We start from the raw sequence: 18,665 nt of genomic DNA, 5'->3' as shown, positions 1-18,665 counted from the left end.
AGTGTTTAAGATTCTTGGCATACTCTCACACTCATTGCTACTCACGGACTTAATCTTCACCCCCCTTCCTTCTCAGGAGCAGACAAGTGAACCGTTTAGCCGGATCAAATGAAAGCGGAACGGCATTCCGAAGCACAGGAAGTCAGGAGAGAGAGAACCTAGGTCTGAGTTGTATAAAAACACACGGGTTCGGCTCTGGATGACATAACAGGAGGAGTTCCCACTCTCCCTCCTGCCCTTCTGCACACAAGATGACTGTTTACTGTTTCTCGCAGTCAAACAAACCAGGATGAGTCCATTTCATGTTCCATAAATAAATCAGTTTTATTGTAGCATATAAAATTAAATCATTTTACAATTTATTCCAGTATTAAACATAATATCCAAATAAAGTAGCTACATTTTTTAAGATAAATAATAACAATATTAAAAACATTCATTCATCCTTTTGACATGTTTTGCGTTGGTTTTTTTGTTGGTTTTTCATGAAGGGACATCAATAGCTGCCACAAAACATGAGCAATAATGCCCACGTCAGGAGGGAAGGGACCTCGGCACTCGTTAAACAAGTCGAGGGGTCACGCCTCGAAGTCTCGTTCTTAGGATAGACAACGCTAACGGAAATTGTGGATGTGCATATCTACATATACACACGCAAGTCTACAGTCCGGGTCATGTCCGCCATGAAGGATCAAAATATACTGTACACAGTGAACAGATTTTAGCTACTAGCATAAATGTACAAATATTAATTACATCTTGCTCCATGACGAAGCTACTTTAAAGGCTCCATTAATATGAAGCAGCTTAGATAAGGGATGCTGATGTAGTCACAGCAGACAGTGCACTTCATTTAGTCCTTGTGATGTAAGCCCACAATTCCTTGGGAATCTAGTTACAACAAGAAGACGGAAGCTGGCTGGTGGTCTCGGTGTCCTCGCGCATTCATCTGGACCGCCAACGATGACGCGAGTCTTCCTCTCGCCTGACTGGGATCAGTCTCTGAACTTGTGGATGTCGTTGGAGAGGCGGTAGACGGGGTAGGAGGCTTCGTTGGCACGTGGACAGTTGTAAGTGCACTTGCAGGACTCGATCATCATGATGTTTTTATGGAAGGTCTCGCCGTCTTCGCAGCGGAACTTCACGCGGATGGTTCTGGTGTCGTGGGGGCTGCAGCAGCGGCCGTCCACGCACGCTCCGCAGTACCTGGGCTGGTACTTCTTCAAGCTGGAGCAGCCGGCGTAGGTAAACTTCACCGGCTGGCTGGACTTTTTGGTTCTGCTGCACTTCTTTCCTTTCTGCAGACATGAGCAGGAGAGAGATGATTAGTCCTGTGCACACACTCACACACCTACCCACCCAGCAGCATCATGCACACTCTCAAAACATCCGGTCGCTGTCGACTAGAGCTCACCTTCAGACTGGAGTAAGTTGAATGGGTGCATGGTCGCACTTCACAGATCCGCGTCTCTCTGACCAGCTTGCAGTCGCTGTTGTTGTTGGTCACTCTGGTGGACATGCCAGTTCCACAGCTCTTGGAGCACTGGGACCAGGGCGTGGTTTGGACAATGCACTTCTGGCTGTCAAACATGTGGACCTCAGGCTGTGATCTGAAAGCTGCAAAAGAAAATGAAATCACTGATTTATATATCACGATTACATAAGCACAGCTCCCCCCCCCCCCCCCCCCCCCCCCAAAAAAAACAAGTTTTCTGATGATTCTTACCAGGTAGGGATTTGAGTCCTCCTTTGCCAACTGGAACGAGCTCATTCTTTTTGGTAAGGTCCTTTTCCTGCTCATCAGTCAGCATGTCTTTGCCAAAGATCTTCTCTAAGATGTCCATCTGCTTGCCGTCATCGCACACCCACTCCTCACAGCACTGGCTTGCTACTTTGACCAGTCTGGGGCTGGCGCAGCCCAGGTTGGGCAGGGAGAGCTCCTGCGGGCACAGCGGCACGCATCCCACCGCTCCGTCGATGCATGTGCACTGGTGTTTACAGTTGGGCTGGAAGCTCTCTCCGTTTTGGTAGATCTTGCTGTTGTACTCACAGGGTCTGCCTTCTGACTTGGCTGCAGCACGGAAGAAGAAAAAACAGAAGGAAAGGAATGTTATTCTTTCCTGCTCTGTTCAGAGATGTCTGATAAAGACATCGCATGGCTGCCAGATATAAGGATCTGTGAAATTCTGAGGAGTCTTTTCTCCTTCACAGTGGGCTTTGAGGTTTTGACTAGTTTCTCCCTGGCTGCATTCCTCAGTGTTGAAATCACTCAGATCCTGAGTAAAATCCATCTTATTCAGGGGAGAAAGGGCTCCACGCTATCTCACAGGCACGCACATCTGGAGATGAGTACGTACCACGACAGATGCCTCGAGTTGAGGGAGCAGCAAAGCTGGCTCCGAAGTTACACTCCAGCCCTTTGGTGTGGTCGCACGGCTCGGTCAGGCTGCAGTCCTCGTTCAGCTGCCTGGCGCACACTTTGCAGCAGCCGTCCAGGACGACGCTCACGCCGGGAGCGCACTTGGGCATCTCCAGCGGGCACACGGAGGGGCAAGAGGAGGAGGAGAGGACCTGCGCGAAACCAGCAGGAACATTTAGATTAGAAAATACTGAAAGGCTTAAAAAACTACAAAACGTGTGGAAGTGTCTGAAATATATTTTTTGGGGGGGAGGGGATACATGAAGCAGTGTAAAAACTCACCAGGTTTAGGCTTCCGAGGAAAACAACAACAAACGTGGAAAACAGCATTTTGGACAGATTTCTAGTGCGCGTAAAGAGGAATCCTGTTCCCGGTTGAGGAAAAAGTCTGGGGTATTCCCTCTCTAGGTCTCGCGCTGTTTGCTCCTTGTCTCTGGCGTCCGGGGCTCCTTAGGAGTGGATGAGACTCTCGGTAAAGCGGTAGCAGTCTGCTGAGGTCTGGCCACCTCTGCGCTTATATCCACTAGTGGGAAGCTGACGTCGTCTCCGCTGAGCAGCTGCCAAGGAATGCCAGGAATGTTTCTCAGCGCATTTTCCATCCAAGACCTAAGCTCCACCCTGTCTATACCTTTCTCTTTTTTTCTTTCTCGGGTGGATTTTTCCTCCCTGCATCCCGTCTGAACACACTTTTCCAACCCATTTTTCTTTTATTTATCTTCTCTCTCAATTCCTGCTTCTCACATCCATCCACTCAGTTGTACTGAACTTAGGCGCTTTATGGATATTTATAATATTAGAATAAAATAATAGCATTTGTAACAAACAGGTGCGCGTGACACAAACATCAAACTCAAGCGTCCAGATGTTCTGAGTTAATATTCCTCGCTGCTTTTGATAATCGGGACTATTTTTGATATGAAGTGTTGAAGGCACACCTAGAACAGCAGGAGGTGCTTTTCTGTGTGACTCCAGGGCAGAAATACGTTTAACAATGTCTATTTCTGGCTCTCCAGCCTCTTTATTCGGGACAGCTAAGCGTTTCCAGATGCGCACCAGCGCGCCGACGTAACAATATTACCATATTTGGTATGGCAGTAGCCTACATAATCAACATATTTCCCCCTTTTTGTCCAGCATTCCTGACCGCTTAAAGGCTTGTTAAAATGTTTCCCATGCAGGGATTTTTTTATTATTATTATTTCATTCCTTGAGGCGCTCTGACTTTTAAACCATCCGCGTTTTGTTGAGGAAGAAAGTGAGTCATTTGCAACTTTCCTCGAGTCGCTGTGGGGATGATGGTTGGTGGTGGTGGTGTGTGTATGTGTGTATGTGTGTGTGTGTGTGTGGGGGGGGGGGGGGGGGGGGGGGGCTGTTTTACCCTCGGGGTCTCAAATCTCAAATGATTTCGACTGATCTTCACCTGACGGAAACGCGGTGCGTAAAGGCGCAACACGCTGCGGATTCCCAAGATGATTGACGATTGGAGAGCTTTTTTGGTGAGTTTTGGACTCTTTTTTTTAAATGAACCCAGTTTATGTATAAAAAAAACTCACAGAAGCCAATAATTGTCTTGGTTTAAGTTATTTTCGATTTTTGTTCTCCATCTAGACTAAGTTATGGTTTTTTGTAATTCCCTAATCCCAATTCTAGACACTAGATGGTGTTGTGACGAGATTCAGTCTGTGGATGATGTGTTCATGTGTTGTCACCGTGCCTGGACCCTGACTTTGTGTGTGTGTGTGTGTGTGTGTGTGTGTGTGTGTGTGTGTGTGTGTGTGTGTGTGTGTGTTATTGAGCACGTGGGAACTGTCCTGGTATGCAGCAGCCTATGTAACAAATGAATTTTCGAACCTAAGAGGAATTTCTCTAGTTTTAAAAATGATTTAAACTTTATTTTGAACAAAAAACTATCATTAAAAAGCTTAAAATAAAACAGGCTTTCATAACTGATTGAATAACATTTTTCAAAACCTCTCTTGCAGCACCTCTAAGTTCATGTGAACAAAAGCTGCTTGAATGCTGTTTATTGTCTGATTTGTGCCATATTTAATCAATCCTTTACAGTGACCTACATTTCCTTTTGTCTATCTGGCAGGAACAAACTATTGTCTTGTTTTCCCGTTAAATTCCACAAACCTTCCAGAGAGTACAAATAATGGAAAAAGAAGTTTTAGCAGTCAAACAAGAGCCTGTTATATTTTATTCCCGTTTTTCCGTAAAGGCAGTGGATAGTTTAGATGTTCTGAGCAGCTTCGCCACATCCAGACGGGATGTTTAAGTGATTTCATTGTTGATCACAGTTTGACAGATTGCGTGTGTTTTCTGTGGCTTGGTGTAATGGAAACCCATTGTCAGATCCCACCAGGACCACAGTTCAAAAGACAGTGGCGCTGAGGATTGATGCTGATGAAGTCTGTGGCCAGCAGCCCTCCATCCCTCCATTCAGAGAAAAACAGCAGGACAGCATGTTTAGGCCAGAGATTCCAGCGTAGCACACTTCCGATTGAATATCACGACTAGAATGCGTGCGTGTTGGTGGGGGCTTGTTTTCTGCACGGATGAGGCCAACAATAAAATACAGAGTCGAGGTCTGAAGGAGTACAGATCCTAGAAGACCGAAGGAAGACAGATGGACAAAAGCACAAACCACAAAGATTCCTGATATTCTTAAGTTAAAGCTGCAGTGTTTCATGTTTCAGATGAATGCTTCATTTATCAGTCGTGTTTCTGATGATTGGTGATAAAAGTCATGGTGTTATGGATGAATTTTGTCTCACTTTGTGGACATTTTTTAATTCAGTCTCACTGGAGGGTTTTCCTGACCTGGTAAGCCATCCTATACATGTAGTCTGGCCACTACCCACTGATGGTTCCCAGTCGTCGATGGGATCTGCGGTTGTCTATCAAACTGTCTCTGCATGCTGACAACAAATAACATGACACACTCACCGCTACGGATGTCGGTCGGTGAGACAGTCTGCCATACTCTATCAAAGAAGATGCAACTAACCTCATTTTTCTAAATAAACATGAATACTTCTATCTGCTCTTGACTCAGAAAAAGCCCGAGTCTAAACAGTCCAAAGTTGATGCCAAAGCTGTTCCAAAAGAGCTGTCGCCACATTAGTTTCACTCAGTCGCATCATCCCACCCATCAAACCAGAGCGCTGTGATTGGCCCACCATCAGACTGGCTAGAGCTGCTGAGGTTCAAATGGAGCGTTGCTAGATCAACATACAGAGCCCAATAAATGTGCTTCTGTCGGTCTAGATTTCTACACTAAGGTTTTCCAGCATGAATGACCTGTTTAAGGTCAAAGGTCAGACATTCTCCTTCATGCATTGATCAACGAACCAGCCACTCACTCACTAGTGATGTGTCAGTTGTGAACAAAAGTCGGTTCTTAGTGCACAAAACCAGTTCCAGACCGTCACACCACCACTATCTTGTTTGACTGCTGCTGGTAAGTTGTTTTTCTGTCACACAGCTTCCAAAAAGCTCCACGTTTATTTCATCCGTCCACAGAATGTTTTCCCAAAAGTCTTGGATATCAGCTCAAAGTTTTATTGTGTTGTAATTATGATAAGGAAGAGGGTTTGGTCTCCATCATAGAGGCCATTCCTCCTTAGGTATGGTTCTGAGTTATTCTGTACTTAAATGTTTTTGGAACTTTTAAACTACCTCATGCATTCAGACAGGTTCTATTGAAATTGGCTGTTGTTGGTTTAGCGCCCAGGAAACAGAACGTCTTGGCTAGCAGAAGCTAACCGTTAGCATTAACAACTCCACCACATGGCAGAACTCCTCCATCCATCCGCTTTTTGACCACTTATCCAGGGTTGGGTCGCGAGGCCAGTAGCCTAAGCAGAGAGGCCCAGACTTCCCTCTCCCCAGTCACTTGGACCAGCCCCTCTGGGGGAATCCCAAGGCGTTCCCTGGCCAGCCATGAGACGTGGTCCCTCCAGCATGTCCTGGGTTTTTCTTTGGGTCTCCTGCCAGTTGGATGTGCCCAGAAAACCTCACCAAGGAGGCATCCAGGGGGCATCCTAACGAGATGCCTGAGCCACCTCAACTGGCTCCTCTCAATGCGGAGGAGCAGCGGGTCTACTCCCTGGATGACTGAGCTTCTCACCCTATCTCTAGGGGAGAGCCCAGCCACCCTGTGGAGAAAACTCATTTCAGCTGCTTGTATCTGCGAGCTCATTCTTTCGGTCACCACCCAAAGCTCGTGGTCATAGGTGAGGGTAGGAGCGTAGATCAAACAGTAAATCAGCTCTCTCTTCACTGTGGCAGACTGGTACAACGCCCACATCACTGCAGATGCAGACACCAGTCCGCCTATCGATCTTGTGGTAGTACTCATTCAGGCTTGTATTTTTTGTGGCGATTAAACTTCAGCAGTGCAGAGCAAATAGGCAGACAAAGTCAAGTCCATTCACTTCCGGACCACTGGTCCCTGGAAGTTATAAAGAATGAATGCAAGTCAATGTAACAAAAAATGCTGTTTTCCAATCCCATTTATCTGCCATGGATTTCACATGTCTGTGAATTTTAAAGACACATTCTGATGACAAGGAAGCGCCTATTTTTGAACGGCGACAAAAGATTTTTTAGATTTTGTGTCAAATGACCTGTTGGACTACAAATGCGCATTACCAAACTTACATCATCGAACCAGATACGGAGAAGAGCAGAGGAAAAGCGCCTGTAAGTTTAGCAAACTTCAAATCCTTCTCTCAGGATGAAAGAACCACCATAAATTTGACCACGTGGTAAGTAGCAGCTACGCTAGGGCAGGGAAGATTCTGTGGTGACGTCTGATTTGTAGTCGTGCAAATTAGAACATTTACAAGCTGATGAATCTCAAAGTGCGTGACAGGCATGGCCGAAACACACATCATTACTTTTCATTTAAATCGAAGTACAACACGTGTGATTCAAGGCGTAACCCCGGTTTCACACTGCAAGCACTTGCAAACTTCAAAGCGGTCCTTTTCCCACCAGGAGAGTCTTGGCCGCTGCACGGCTTCCTCGCTGCGCCTCGCTGTACTCGCGAGATTCTAAAATCCCTCAAGACTTCCCACACCTTCCTCATGAGACAACGAATTCCCTCAAGATTTCCGCCATCCTTCCTCATCGAGAGATCACAACCCCCGTGACTTGCCAGGATTGAAGCCTCGTCGTCCATGCTGAGAATCACACCGTTGCACTTCTTGAAAGAAACTGGTGGTAAACAAAGCCGTTCGGTCACACGTGCTGACGCAAGTTACATATAACATCGCAATGTTGCATTTTATTTTGAAAATAGCCAGGGATTTTACACTGAACTGTGTGTGGCTTCCTGTCTCGCACTGGGCAGCAGTAGCTCAGGTGGTAGAGCGGTTTGCCTCATGATCGGAGGGTCATGGGTTCGATTCCAGCTCCCGCCAGGGGTATCCTGCTGTTGTGTCCTTGGGCAAGACACTTCACCCAACTTGCCTGTGTTAGTGGTGGTCAGAGGCGCCGACGGCACCAAATGGCAGCCTCGCCTCTGTCAGACCTCCCCAGGGCGGCTGTGGCTACAAGTAGCTTACCATCACTAGCAGTGTGTGAATGTGAGAGTGTGTGAAAGCATCTTTGGGTGTCTAGAAAAGCGCTATATAAGTTCAATGCATTATTATTATGTGAACTGCAGAAATTGGCGTATCCCAGACGCGGCTCGTGGAAAAAATAGAACTCTATCCTATCTTTCGCAGCGTGGCGCGAAATGCCTCTTCTGGGACGCGCCTGAAAATTGCCGTGTCGCGGCTGGTTTGAACCACTCCATAGACTATAATTGGATTCTATTTGAAGCTGTGTTGCTTAGCTACCGTTCCGTTCTGCTGATGCTTGCAGTGTGAAACCGGGGTAAGGCAAAGCAGATTAGAAAGTTGCTATTTGAGCCACATTCACTTGCATTCATTTTTTTCATTCTTCCGGGGAACCACAACCAGACCGGAAAGGGAGGAGACTTAGGCTCCTTATGGAGTCAGTGGTAGAGTTGCGAGATGTCCAACTATCAGGAAATAAGCATCCAAATTTGGTTGTCTGCAGCTATTTCCTCCTCCACCTGACTTCTACGTCCTCAAACAGGTGCACCTGAGTTTTTCCCCCAGAGAACAACTTACAAGGCATTTATTCCTACCAGAGACAACTGCAGGTGTACAAACAAATGAGAGGCGTTGGCCTGTAATTCTACTGGTTATTAATGAGGCCTGGATGTGGAACTAAACTCAGCCTAACACAGTTAATTCATGGTTTTCCTGAGGCTATTACATTTTCATACAGACATGTTTGCTTGCTTTTCTCTTATTAAATAATAATCAGAACTTTAGTGTACTCAAGTCATCTTTGTCTAATATACATTTTTGTTTGCTGATCTGAAGCACAGGAAGGTTTTTTACAGCCCTGGTAAATACAAGTTTAATTAACAAACAAAAAGTTGTGACAACAAGGGAAGAAAAAGCGGAAAGACAGCATTTTTGTGCATCGGTCAGTAAATAAGTAAACAAAAGTTCCTTTACGGTCAGATGTGGAAAACATGGATTTAAATATCCTGGGATCTGCTGAGGTGTGGTGTCAAAACCAAAAACAGAACCATGACAAACCCAAACACCATGAAATTCAATTCCAGTGCAACATTCGGAGTCATCCACTGTTGCTTTACAAAATAAAAACTAAACTTTGTACTTTCTTTGCGATTGAACCTGCCCAGTAGGATCGGATCGTAGCAGAGCTGCATCAAGGAAGCTGAAGTTATGAGTTGTGTGTTTGACATCTGCTGAAATGACAGAAAGGATGAAGATGTTCTTGTTTAGTCACCCGTGATGGGTTTAGTTTAGTGTAGAAACCACACATTGCTCCACTGTGAGGAATGTGTGAACTCAGGCATGATGCTGAATACCAAACATCAGCATCACCGTGATGCTTTTCATGTGTCGACTGCTCAAACTGTGACGGCACCAGTAAGAAAACCTACTAATCTAAGGGCTGCAGATCCACGCTTACATCTGTGAAATTATTAAACACACAGAGTTCAACTGAAAAGTACACTTACACAATATTGACTCATTATTACTTACGACTCAGTTTTAGGGCAAACATCAAATATTCGATCCCGGTTCAATGCTGCTGTTGTGTCCTTGGGCAAGACACGTAACCCACCTTGCCTGCTGCTGGTGGTCGGAGGGACCGGTGGCTCCTGTTCTCCGCAGGCCTCGCCTCTGTCAGTGCTCCCCCAAAGCAGCTGTGGTTCATCATCCCCAACGTGTGAACGTGTGGGCATGAATGGGTGAATGACAGATTGGGTTGTGAAGCACCTTGTGGGGTTGTATAACCCTAATCTTAAATTATACTTCTCCGTCAGCTCCCCCAGGGAGAGACGCACGCATGGACGGAGACATTTTGCCTTCGGACTTCTCCGTCTCCTGGGAGTCCCCGCCAGGACAGCAGAGGGCTGTTCTGCGGTATCCTGTCATGTATCCGCTCGAAGATGGTGAGTTTATTCTTGTGTTCAGACTTTTTAACAATGGACAAATTTGTCCCTCATTCTCCTTCACCTCGTCATGCGCTCGCCACCTCTAATCCCATGTTTCCCGTCATGTCCGTCCACCAGTAAAACGCTTGTGCGTATCTTTTCAGGCCTCCACTGAAAACATTTATATTTTTAGAGTTTTTCCACGAGGTATCCTTCAAGCCTCTCCGTGCCTGCCGCTAGATATCTTCAGCTCTCTTAATGTTTTTGAGGGCGCAACGGAGGCGCTGCTGTTGACGACAGCGGCATCCTGACCAATCACAAGCTTGCATTCTTCGTCTCGTTGGACTAATGTCCTGGCGAGCCTGCTGGAGAGGCTTTGAAAGGACGGATAATGGCGTTGCGTGTGTCCGTCCCGATGCAGACGGAGAAGTATAAATTAGGCTCAAGAAGGGTTAGGGTTATACAAATACAGACCACTCGCCATTCACACGCTAACCCAGTTTCCCTTCTAGAATCTATTCAAGCTCCTTAGCTTCTTACTTTGACAAAAACGTTTATTTCTTCATCATTTCTCTACATAAGATGATCTTTTGTTAGAAACTCTGGTGGTGAGCAATAAGCATTTCTTCAAGGACGTCAGGTGTTAAATTTAATAAAATTCTTTGGAAAAAAAAGTCAATAATCCCTTTTTTTGTGTGTAGATTGCAGATCTTGTTTTAGACCACAGCTTTTAAATGTAGGCCATTCAATTCCTCTCCTTCAGCATGTTGTCTGTCATTCAGCCGAATTCTATCTCTTTAATTGAAACGACTTGATTGCTGACAGTTAAATATGCATCATACACCTGTGTAGTCATGCTCATCCATGTTAGTTCTGACATCTAGAGTTTCCAGTCCAGCCGCAGAGCCATATAAAGACGTGCAGCTGGAGGACTGTGTCTGCTTTCACTGATTTAATTTCATAGCTGCACAATGTACCAGCCAGGTGTCTCCGGAGAACGAGGGCATTCCTTAAACCAAAGGAACCTAAATTCCTCAGCATGCCGTGAAAAGAGAAAAGAGAGGGTCTTTTCTTAAGCCCGGCCTGCGATGAGGAATGATGGAAAAAGGCAGGCTGGGCGGGGGCAGGTGTTAGTGTCGGGAGGTGGGTGGTGGTGTTTGGTGCTCTTGGCTGAAGTGGGAAATGGAATGCGGGGCTCCTTGGAATGTGCTGGAATGTTTGGAGCAGCAGTTGAAGACAATTTAGTGAATCTGGAACAGGAAAAGACAAACCGAGGTCCCGTGGAGGAAGAAAGTGCTTCTGGGATGTCTGAAGAAACATTCCATTCAGTCAGATGGCTTCAACGGGTCCAGAACCTTCCTTAGATGGCACCGTAGGGAATAATGGCCCCTTCCCTCGCTCCATTCCTCCCATACTTGCCCTACACTTCAGACAAGCAGAAAGCCCCCTTTTGATATTCTTTGCCCTTGAAGTTTGCGTACTGTGTTTCTGCCAGGAGCAAAGCTCTTAAATATGGAGTTGAAGTTGGAGTTGTGTTCTTCTGGGCTTTCTTTAGAAACCGTGTTCTGATATAATTTCAAAAACGATGTGATATGAATTAGATCTGCAACGAGGACACGTTTCCTTCTCAGCCACCTTTGTGTCGTTGATTCTGTTAGACAGCTGGGTAATTATGCTAAAGGATGTGCTTTCCAATCATTTTCTTTTGAGGTTTGTGTGTGTGTGTGTGTGTGTGTGTGTGTGTGCGTGCGTGTGTGTGTGTGTGTGCGTGCGTGTGCGCGTGCGTGCGTGCGTGTGTGTGTGTGTGTGTTAGGGGTTGTATCAACTAGTCGACTTTACTGCTCTGAAGTGACTTTTTGTGCCTTTCATCGACTAGTTGCTGTCACATGATAATGACCGACAAGATGCAGTCCCTGGAAAAGACAGCAGGTGACGAGCCCCTGCGCTTTGGGAGGCGATGCGCTGTGCCAGAGCGTCGGTATCTGACGCCCGCCATAAAACGGACATTTGACCGAATTGTGACCTTCACCCTCTTGCAATTTAACCTTCCCCTCACCCCCATCCTAACCTTAACCAGCTTGCGCATGCAAAGCTCTGATCGTTGACGCGCTCCAGACATCTGCGTCCTGAGCATGGCCACAGTAACATTATCAAATTAGGCGTTGCCACCTCAAAAACAAATTTAACACGAGATCGTTCATGTCGGCTCATTTCCTTTAATGTGTTCTGTCTTTTATTTTTGCCTGGTGCGTTTCGCTGCTGTGGAGTGGAGCGCATCACCTGTTTTGTCCTCGGTGATGCACCGCACTGGTGCAGCCAGCTCGCAGCGCACACTCCGCTGTTTTTGTGGTTGTTAGATCTTTTAGAACTGCAGCCAGGGCCAGATTAACACTTTGTTGTACCCTGGGCAACAATATTAAAGGGCCCCATCATCACGACCCAAGGATCACCATAATATGGTCACATACAGAATATTTTACTGTAATATGCAGTAAATATACTCAATACTTTGTAATAGTGTGATTAATTAAAGTGTAATTAATAGTATTAATAATATGAAATCTAAACTTAGAAAAGTAACTTGTGGAGTTCCGCAAGGATCTGTGTTGGGACCAAAGTGATTTTTACTTTATATAAATGATATTTGTACAGCTAGTGATATTTTAAAATATGTGATGTTTGCTGATGATACAAACTTATTTTGTTCTGGAGATAACATAAAGGAATTACTGAAAACAGTGGAAATAGAATTGATTAAGTTAAATAGATGGTTTGTATTTAATAAACTATCACTGGATGAAAGTAAAACAAAATTTATGTTGTTTGGAGGTATTAGGAGTAATATTGAAGTAAAACTGAATCTAAATAATGATGAAATTGAAAGAGTATATGAGACTACATTTTTAGAAGTAATAATTGATGATAAACTTCTTTGGAAGTCCCACATAGATCATGTGAAACGGAGATTATCTAAGTCTATTTCTATTCTTTTCGAAACAAGAGATTTATTTCACAAGAGCTGCCTTTATTTACTGTACACTTCCCTTTGCTTGCCTTATATGAGCTATTGTGTGGAAATTTGGGGGAAAACATACAAAACGTATCTGGATTCAATTTTTAAATTGCAAAAAAGAGCTATTAGAATAATAAATAAAGCTGGATATAGGGAGTCCACAAACCAATTTTTGTAGGATCAGCTAAGTTAAAATTTAAGGACATTATATATCTTAAAACTTTAGAAACGATGTACAGTGGGGCAAAAAAGTATTTAGTCAGCCACCGATTGTGCAAGTTCTCCCACTTAAAATGATGACAGAGGTCAGTAATTTACATCATAGGTACACTTCAACTGTGAGAGACAGAATGTGAAAAAAAATCCATGAATTCACATGGCAGGATTTTTAAAGAATTTATTTGTAAATCAGGGTGGAAAATAAGTATTTGGTCAATAACAAAAATTCAACTCAATACTTTGTAACATAACCTTTGTTGGCAATAACCAGAGGTGGAAAGAGTACAAAAATGTTGTACTTAAGTACAAGTATAATTACTTTCATGAAATTTTACTCAATTACAAGTAAAATTACCTGCCTCAAAATGTACTCAAGTAAAAGTAAAAAGTAGCTTATTTCAAATGTAGTCAGAGTAAAAGTTACTTAGTTACTTTTTTGACTGTGCAAGGACGGGCTCTTCTGAATAGTTAAAAAAAAGACAGTGGGGTATAAATGTCAAAGTGGCCGTTTTTTTAATTAAATGAACAAATATGCATATTGAAGTACAAAGGCAGTTACACTGCAAACTAGTAACATAAATTAGGTTATAGTCACAAGCCCATGACTTTTCCCTGAATGACCCCCCCGGCAGATCCTGATAGGCCTACCCAGTCTCTCAGCCTCTCCAGTAGCAGGTGATGGTCAACTGTGTCAAAGGCTGCAGTCAGGTCCAGCAGGACCAGAACAGAACAGTCCCCTTCATCACTGTGGGTCAGAAGGTCATTAGAGACCCTAAGAAGAGCTGTTTCAGTAGAATGAGCTCTACGAAAACCTGACTGGAAGCTATCATAGATGTTATGTTCATCAAGAGCAGCTGTGAGTTGTTTAGCCACAACCTTTTCCAAGATCTTGGAGATGAACGGAAGTTTGGAGATGGGTCTGAAGCTGCTATGGAGAGAGGGGTCGAGACTCGGTTTTTTAAGAAGCGGGTGGATTACAGCGTTCTTAAAGTAAGCAGGGACCTAACCAGAAACCAGAGAAGCATTAATAATAGAGAACACGCTGGGACCGATAGACTGAAAAGCACTTTTAAACAAAGATGAGGGTAAGATGTCGAGGGGGCATGCAGAGGTCTTCATAGAGTTAACTAGTTTGGTTAACTCAGGCAAAGAAATAGGAGCAAAGCTATCTAGGATGATGGGCCTGGTTGGAGTCGGGAGAGGCGGCGATAAGGCTGAAGGAGAGATGCTAGATCTAACCTTATTGACTTTGTCCACAAAGAAAGACAGAAAGTTCTCACAGTCTGTAACAGAGTGGATGGAGGCTGTAGGAGAGGCAGGAGAGACGATGCTGCTGATGGTGTTAAACAGCACCTTGGGGTTCCCTTTGCTCTGGGACACCAGGTTGGAGAAATAGGAAACCCTTGCGTCACTGACTGCAGAGTTAAAGGATGTCAGAAGATCCTTTAGGTGCAGCAAATGGACGTGGAGATAGGTTTTCTTCCACAAATGCTCAATTTTTCTGCACTGGCTCTTCAGGCTGCGAAGGCTGTCATTAAACCAGGGAGTAGGGTTCACTGCAGGAACTGATCTGGTTCTGACCAGACGGGGTTATCTGGGGGAGGATTAAGCTTACCAGTTGGTTTTAGAGGTATGGTGTTGTAGCATCATGAATGTCCTGTTTTTGACCTAAAGGTCATGATCTGCTGCTGCATAAAGTCTATATCTATATGAGATAGTGGCCAAGGTCTTTCATGCACTCTGCTCATCTGAACTGCTTCACATCTGTTACAGCGAAGACAAGGACTATTTTGATAAACCCATAATCAACAACTTTGTTAATTACCAATAATAATGTGAGCTCAATGTTCAATCAATCTGTGAAATAACAATGTTATTACTTGATATTATAATCCTGTGATCAGTAGTATTTTACAAGTTATTATAATCCTGGACATTTGCACTAGACACGGATGACACGTAATGCTAAAGTCACACGACACATTTCCTTTTGTCTGACCCAATCAGAACCTTCGCTTCTGGCGTGGGGCGTGGTTATCTGTGGTGTTTGTATAAACCCTCTTTTGCATGTCAAATTCTGATTCACCAGTAAACCAAAATATGACAATTATAAAAACTATTCCACGCCACCTTTTCTTTAGTTCAAGCGTTCTAGAGTAGTCTCGGACAGGCCATCCGGACTTCCTCTTCAGCCATAAAGAACCTCAACAAGCTGGATAAAATCTGTTGCAAGTTACACCTGACTGCAACGGTTCCTTCAGAATAAAAGCTGAACCTCACGACCCCTTCAGGGTCTCGGAGACACCAGTGATAACCTGTCGTGACCTGGAAGCATTCCAAGACTAGTTTGGTCGGCACTGCTGCTTTTCTACTGGCTTCGTTTCCAAAGAAGGTCCAAGAGGACCTCGACATTCTGGATCTGATCGGAGGCTTCCCCTGGGGTACGTCGACTGACAGATGGCGTTTCATGTGTGTTAGAAATCTACTAAAGTTTAGAGTGAAACAGTCACTCCCACTCTGAACTAACTGCTTCATCGGATCCGCTGGTTCTGATAATAACATTCCACACACACACCATCATCAGGCTGGTGACCATAACAGAGCTCTAATGTTTTTCATGAGCCGCGTCAACTCTGACAGGAAGTCAAACCAAAGCAGAAGAGACAGGGTGGTAAATTAAACAAAATAAAAGATACATTTCAAAATAAAACACTGCAAATGATAAATGTAATAATTTTTGTGTATCTAAACACAGAGATGAAAATGAACACACACACACACACACACACACACACACACACACACACACACACAGACACACACACACACACACACACACACACACACACACACACACACACACACACACACACACACACACACACACACACGCTCCTGCAGAGAAACACAGCGTTTCCATAACTTTAGATGCAGTTTTAACAGCAAAAGATGGATTTAACCCTCCCACTGTCCTAATGGGTGTGATCCGCGAGGAAAGTTGACCATTGAGCAGGGTTGATGGTTTATCACTTGGGTCCGTGTGGCAGGGGTGATGAGTAAGCACCACCTCACCCCTGCCACGTGGACCTCAAGGGATAAACGATCAACCCTGCTCAATGGTCAACTTTCCTCGTGGGATCACCCATAAAGACAGTGGGAGGGTTAATAAATGTGAATACAAACAAACACACAGCAGCAGGATCAGTGCAGTTTCCGATATCAGCAAGCGGGGCAAACTGGTTACACACACACACACACACACACACACACACACACACACACACACACACACACACACACACACGCGCACACGCACACACACACACACACACACACACACACACACACACACACACACACACACACACAGCAAGGACACGGGGGTGGGGTGGGTGGATTTGGAAAACAGTAGGCATAAGCAGAAGCTCCCGTTGAAAATCTCGCCTGATGTGAACAGAGGAGGAATGGACAGCGCACGAATTTCGTGAGCGATCCACTTCACGATGCTTTGCAGCTGGTGTGTTACGGGCGTTACGCTGAATTGCCGGCACAGTGTGTCTTATAAAAGCAGCTTTTGTAGTTTCAGATGGTAGGTAGATGGTGTTTTAAAAGGTATAGAAAATATTCTACTAAAGTTCAGGATTATGTGTGGTGGATGTAGGGCCCCCAAAGTAGCTCTGGCCCATGGGCTAAAATGCTTCTAAATCCGGCCCTGGTTTTGGTAATGAGATAATCTACAAAAATAAAACTGGGGAAATAGATGTATTTCTAAATATTTCACAGAGATTGCGAAAGCTTGATTGGGATTGCAGACTCTGCTGTTCTGATCCGGCGTGGCGCTGATCTCCATCAGCTCTGTGCGTTTCTGTCACTTGTTGGGCTGAACGTCGACAGACCTGCTGGCTGCACGTGATGAACGGTGCGCGTCACCGGTGCGCTGTCGCTCGCCTGGAGACCGGAGCTCGGTTGACTGACACTGAGTGCAGCAGGCAGCTACTGTAAATAAAGAATAAAACCCAACAAACTGAAATAGACAGAGCAGTCGGCATCGGGTCAGCAGAGACAGCTTCTCTCGTTCATTCGCTGAATTCTCTCTTGGTGATTTTCATTCATTCTTTTTTTTTTTCTCCCTCAGATTTGAGCTTGCCAAGAAAAAAGAGGGGGGAAACATGGCTGGTTTGATGGCAGGTTTTGGACACTACACTCACGCGCTCGTGCGGGGAGTCCCCGCGTCCCTGACCAGAGCGGCGCTCCGGATGCAGCCGACGGAGGTGGACCTGGACATGGCGCGGAGGGAGCACGAAGCCTACGTGGAGCTCCTGAGGGCGAGGCTTGGGCTGGAAGTGGTGGAGCTCCCCGCGGACGAGTCGCTCCCGGACTGCGTGTTCGTGGAGGACGCGGCCGTGGTGTGCGGGGAGACGGCGCTCATCACTAGACCCGGGGCTGAGAGCAGGAGGAGAGAGGTAGGAATGTGTCAGCATGATTCTACACCAAAAAAAAAAAAAAAAAAGTTTGATGTGAGGAGAAAGCATCCTCCCCTCCGGAGGATGCAGGGATGTTACAGAATATCACCCCTTAAACTAGATCGTGTCAGCTCCTTATTCAAATTAATTGTGGAAAACAGACTAGTCATTTTGTTGATGTTTGGCTGAATTGGCTCCAGGTTTGACAACGCCCCTTTCAAACAGCATTTTTGCTTAATAATCCATATTTTATGAAACTGCTGCACATAAAGCTGACAGGGTTTGAGTGTCTTCTTTTCCTTGATTTGTATTTTACTTCATAAAAATGTAAACTTCTGGCCTTGTTTGCATTAGATTGCTGATGAAGCATCCTAAAATTCAGCTGACAAAGTTTAAATTTAAAAAGAAGCTGTGATTCCTCATAAATTCCCTAAAAAGGATTTATTATGAGTGCAAATGGTTGTACTGTCCATGTGTGACATGTACTGAGGCAAAGGGAATGACGGATGTAGTGGAAGCCCCTGTCATGCCACATCAGAGTCACTTTACTTGGCTCACTGGTGCAAATGGTTCCCCCGCCTCACTGGCGGCAGCGATATTGACTGGAAAGCTCCGCTCAGCTACTCACATCATCACATATGACGCACATGGCGCAGGGGTTTTTGTCTTTTACATATAATCCCACACCAACAAAGCTCACATAACATTCTTTCACTTCTGCTGGGATTTTGTAACCAATCAGAAAAGGTTGATTAGCTTTATTGTCACTCTAGATTCCAGGAAGAAAACTTTGCAAAGTCTGCGATAGGTGCATAAATCATTTAAAATCAATCACTGATGAATGAATGCATGTGAGCAAAAATGCTGGTACCACAGAAGTGTTTGTAAAATTGTTACATGACACTTTTTATGCGATAAAGCGGGTTCATTGTTTTGCAAGAAATGGGTTGCTATTGTGCTTTTCATTTAACCCTCTCAGGCTCAAATAAGTTTTGATAAAAGGATGAAAAACTAAGTCCTTCAGGGGTACTTCTGAGTTAAAAAATGCTCATGAGA

The 18,665-nt window shown here is 44.9% G+C and overlaps 2 protein-coding genes across 3 annotated transcripts in view; one reads left to right on the top strand and one right to left on the bottom strand.

Moving 5' to 3' along the window:
* Positions 1 to 298: 298 nt before the first annotated feature.
* Positions 299 to 2,909, bottom strand: ccn1 (cellular communication network factor 1). Its single transcript, XM_015971018.3, has 5 exons — positions 2,702 to 2,909; positions 2,358 to 2,571; positions 1,727 to 2,071; positions 1,415 to 1,617; positions 299 to 1,298 (listed from the first exon to the last, which is right to left on the bottom strand). Exons 1-5 carry the CDS (start codon positions 2,747 to 2,749, stop codon positions 996 to 998), a joined length of 1,113 nt encoding a protein of 370 aa, XP_015826504.1. The 5' UTR covers positions 2,750 to 2,909; the 3' UTR covers positions 299 to 995.
* An 867-nt stretch (positions 2,910 to 3,776) lies between these two features.
* The window catches only part of ddah1 (dimethylarginine dimethylaminohydrolase 1), a 90,488-nt gene continuing 75,599 nt past the window's right edge, over positions 3,777 to 18,665 (top strand). The window contains exons 1-2 of one of the 2 annotated variants that reach the window (XM_015971022.3): positions 3,777 to 3,915; positions 17,282 to 17,609. In XM_015971022.3, the coding sequence (XP_015826508.1) occupies positions 17,316 to 17,609 (294 nt within the window). In that variant the 5' untranslated portion in view covers positions 3,777 to 3,915; positions 17,282 to 17,315. Of the gene's footprint in view, positions 3,916 to 17,062; positions 17,199 to 17,281; positions 17,610 to 18,665 lie in introns of those variants that run through there. The other variant, XM_015971019.3, reaches the window with a different exon arrangement.

Source organism: Nothobranchius furzeri, chromosome 8 (assembly GCF_043380555.1).
Source record: "Nothobranchius furzeri strain GRZ-AD chromosome 8, NfurGRZ-RIMD1, whole genome shotgun sequence".
Taxonomy (NCBI): domain Eukaryota; kingdom Metazoa; phylum Chordata; class Actinopteri; order Cyprinodontiformes; family Nothobranchiidae; genus Nothobranchius; species Nothobranchius furzeri.
The sequence above is the reverse complement of the archived record's forward strand: the minus strand, read 5'-3'. Positions and strand labels throughout refer to the sequence as shown.